General features: G+C 44.0%; 1 protein-coding gene across 3 annotated transcripts in view; it reads left to right on the forward strand.

Moving 5' to 3' along the window:
- The first annotated feature begins 1573 nt into the window (after nt 1–1573).
- The window catches only part of LOC119338910 (boron transporter 4-like), a 6705-nt gene continuing 5242 nt past the window's right edge, over nt 1574–3036 (forward strand). For 2 of the 3 annotated variants that reach the window (XM_037611118.1, XM_037611120.1), the window contains exons 1-3: nt 1574–1677; nt 2348–2420; nt 2522–2742. In XM_037611118.1, the coding sequence (XP_037467015.1) occupies nt 1574–1677; nt 2348–2420; nt 2522–2742 (398 nt within the window). Of the gene's footprint in view, nt 1678–2347; nt 2455–2521; nt 2743–3036 lie in introns of all 3 variants that reach the window. The other variant, XM_037611119.1, reaches the window with a different exon arrangement.

A 3036-nucleotide genomic window follows, 5' to 3' on the forward strand; every position in this document is an offset into this window, starting at 1 on the left:
AACGTGATGGTTTTGCGGGAGTCCAGACACACGAATCATCGCTCTCCGTCCCTGGCCCACCCAAAAGAAGGTGGAGCCATTGCTTTTGGAGCATCAGGCATGGTTTCCGCCGAGTCTCTTCTTCCGTCCCTCGCCGCTCTCCGTCCAATTACCGCTTTTTTCTCCTACCCTCTCACTTCTTCCGCCTCTGACGCATGAAACCGTCGGAGAACTATTCGGAGATGGACCGATGAAGGTGCATCAATCGTTGTTAGTGGAGTAGTACTTGTTTATTCTGTCGTAACCTGGCGTCTCGGGGAGGGTTTTCTGTACGACGACCTGGACTTGACCGGCGATGCTTTCATGGGTTTCGGGGAATCTTAGAGGAGATACGTACAGAGCTCAAGTCCGTCCGCAGATAAGCACAGTACTAGTACATGCAAGCTCAAGTCAACAAAGCTAGCTCGTACCAGTGAGCCGTATTGTTGCATGCCGGCGCTGACATGATAGATTAGGCCAACCACTGCCCATCATGCACATGAACGCCATAGATAGAAGCGGGAGAGAGCAACAAATCATTGATGCTCTCCAGGTCCAGCACTTGCTTCGGCGTGCTTCCTTGTTCCTTGCTGCTCGCATGCATCATGATTTTTTTTCCATGTAAAATACATCCAAAACATTTTGAAGCTCGCACCGCCGGTGTACACCAGTGAGAAAGAGAGAGATCCCGGTGGAACCGTACGGAGTGCAGATCTGACTCCACCAACTACACAGAGCCACATGTGGCCCAACGTGCGATCCAGTCTGTCTGTCCACCAGCCATAGTACGAACCACGGACACGGATGCAGCACTCCTCTTTCTCCTCTCCTCGTAGAGCGTGATCTCGCTTATCATACGCGTATTCTATCAGCACCGCAGCCTACCGTCTGCACTGCAGCGGGGTCCACCGCTCTCATTCGTCTCGCCTGCTTGTATAAGTAAGCGGCAGCTCGCGGCGAGGCCGGCCGGCGCGAGCTAGCTGCCTCTTCTTCCCCGCCGCGCATAGCCATTTCTGGGCGGATCGCGAGAAACCTTCCTTACTGGCGCCGCCGCCGTGACCAGACCGGTACGCGCCCCTTCTCTCCGCCCGCCTCCTCCCTGGCTCGCCTGCATGGCTCCATTTGCATCTCCTTTCTGATACCAGCTCTTCATTTCTGACTTTAATGGCAAGGTTTCGCCTGGCCCAAATTCTTCTTCGGCTTTGCTTCCAAATTCTTGTTCGGCTTTGCTTCCTGCTTCCCATTCCATGGCCGCTTAAAAAAATATAAGAGCCAGTCAATTGCTTCTTGTTCTTCTTCGGATTAAAAAAAATAAGATGCAAGCACCCTGTTCCTTGGCTTAGCCTTGTCACGCTAGTCTTCTACTCCCTATATAAACAAATATAAGAGCGTTTATATCACTCACTCTTATATTTGTTTTTGGAGGGAGTATTTTGGAGCTTCTAGAGTGAATTAATGATTAATTTTGGACACTGCCTTTTGGGGCAACAACAATAACAGAGCTTTTCTTTTCAGAAAGAATAAACAATAAAAGAGCTTTCCAGGCCGCGTAACCATGGATCTGCTTGCGTCGCCCTTCAAAGGAGTCCTGCACGATGTCAAAGGAAGAGCGGCTTGGTACAAGGACGACTGGCTTGCAGGGCTGCATACCGGCTTCAGGTCAGCTCCCAATATAATTGCCTCCTCTAATTACCATGTATTCTGTCGGTTCTAAATTAATTATACTTTTCTTGGCCGAACTTTGATGTAAAATGACGAAAAAGCGTTTTCCCGCTTTAGATTATAAAAGCAACGGCCAACAACAAGGTTCATACATCAAACTTGATCTTTGATGTAAATTTGGTCAAGTTTGTAGAAAAATAATGCGTCAACATCTACAATATCAAAATTAGTCTCGTTACCTTGATTCTTTAGAAGAAATTACTTTCGTACTTGAGCAACTTTAGTTTAGGACAAACCTATAGCTTCAATTAATTTGCTACATATATTTGATACTCTCTGCGATTCTTTTTACTCCGCATATAAGATTTGTCTGAAGTCAAACTAGGTAAAATTTCACCAAGTGTATATGAAGAAATATCAACATTGACTGTACTAAAGTTATACAATATGAAAATTAAATTTATCACGAATCTAATCATATTGATTAGGTATTTTGAATGTTGCTTTTTTTATAAAGTTAGGTAGACTTTATGAAATCTTGACTTCAAAAAAATCTTATATGAGGAGTAAAAAGAACCGTATGGAGTACTAGCTAATTAGCCACTCTCTTATTACTCTCAGAACATTGGATAGCCCCTTTTTAATTAACCTTTTATTAATGCACCAGGATTTTGGCACCTACCATGTACATATTCTTTGCGTCTGCCCTGCCGGTCATCGCCTTCGGAGAGCAACTAGCCATGAAACAAGTGAATGCTTCACTCCACCCTCTTAGTTTGTAGTAGTACTGCGATCTGTTCTTCGTGGAACACTTCGGATTGAATTATTCGCTGTTCTTCACATGGAAACTGATTTGGTTCAATTTTCAGATGGGATGCTCAGAACAGTCGAAACATTAGCATCTACTGCGATTTGTGGCATCATACATTCGATACTCGGCGGACAGCCAATGATGATAGTTGGAGTTGCAGAACCTACCGTTATCATGTATACGTATCTCTACAACTTTGCCAAGAAGCAGCAAAGTATTGGAGAAGCGTTATATTTAGCGTGGGCTGGATGGTATGTGCTCGCAGAAACATAATACGCTCAGCCTGGATTATGTTAGTTTTTTTTCCAGAAAGATCCAATATATCAAATCGTTTCAATAGATGAATCATAAATTATGTATGAGTTTTGCTTTAGTAAACACCCCTAAATGTTTACATGAAACTTAGTGTTACTTAAAATGGCTATCATCACATAAGCCTGGAGATCAAACATATTGAATTTGATTTGGATATATAAGACTTTGTCCGAAGGCTTACTTTGAATCTCCACCTTTAGTTTGACACGAAGTATGTAACTTTTCTTTGG

The sequence above is a fragment of the Triticum dicoccoides genome, chromosome 7B (genome assembly GCF_002162155.2).
Source record: "Triticum dicoccoides isolate Atlit2015 ecotype Zavitan chromosome 7B, WEW_v2.0, whole genome shotgun sequence".
NCBI classification, from domain to species: domain Eukaryota; kingdom Viridiplantae; phylum Streptophyta; class Magnoliopsida; order Poales; family Poaceae; genus Triticum; species Triticum dicoccoides.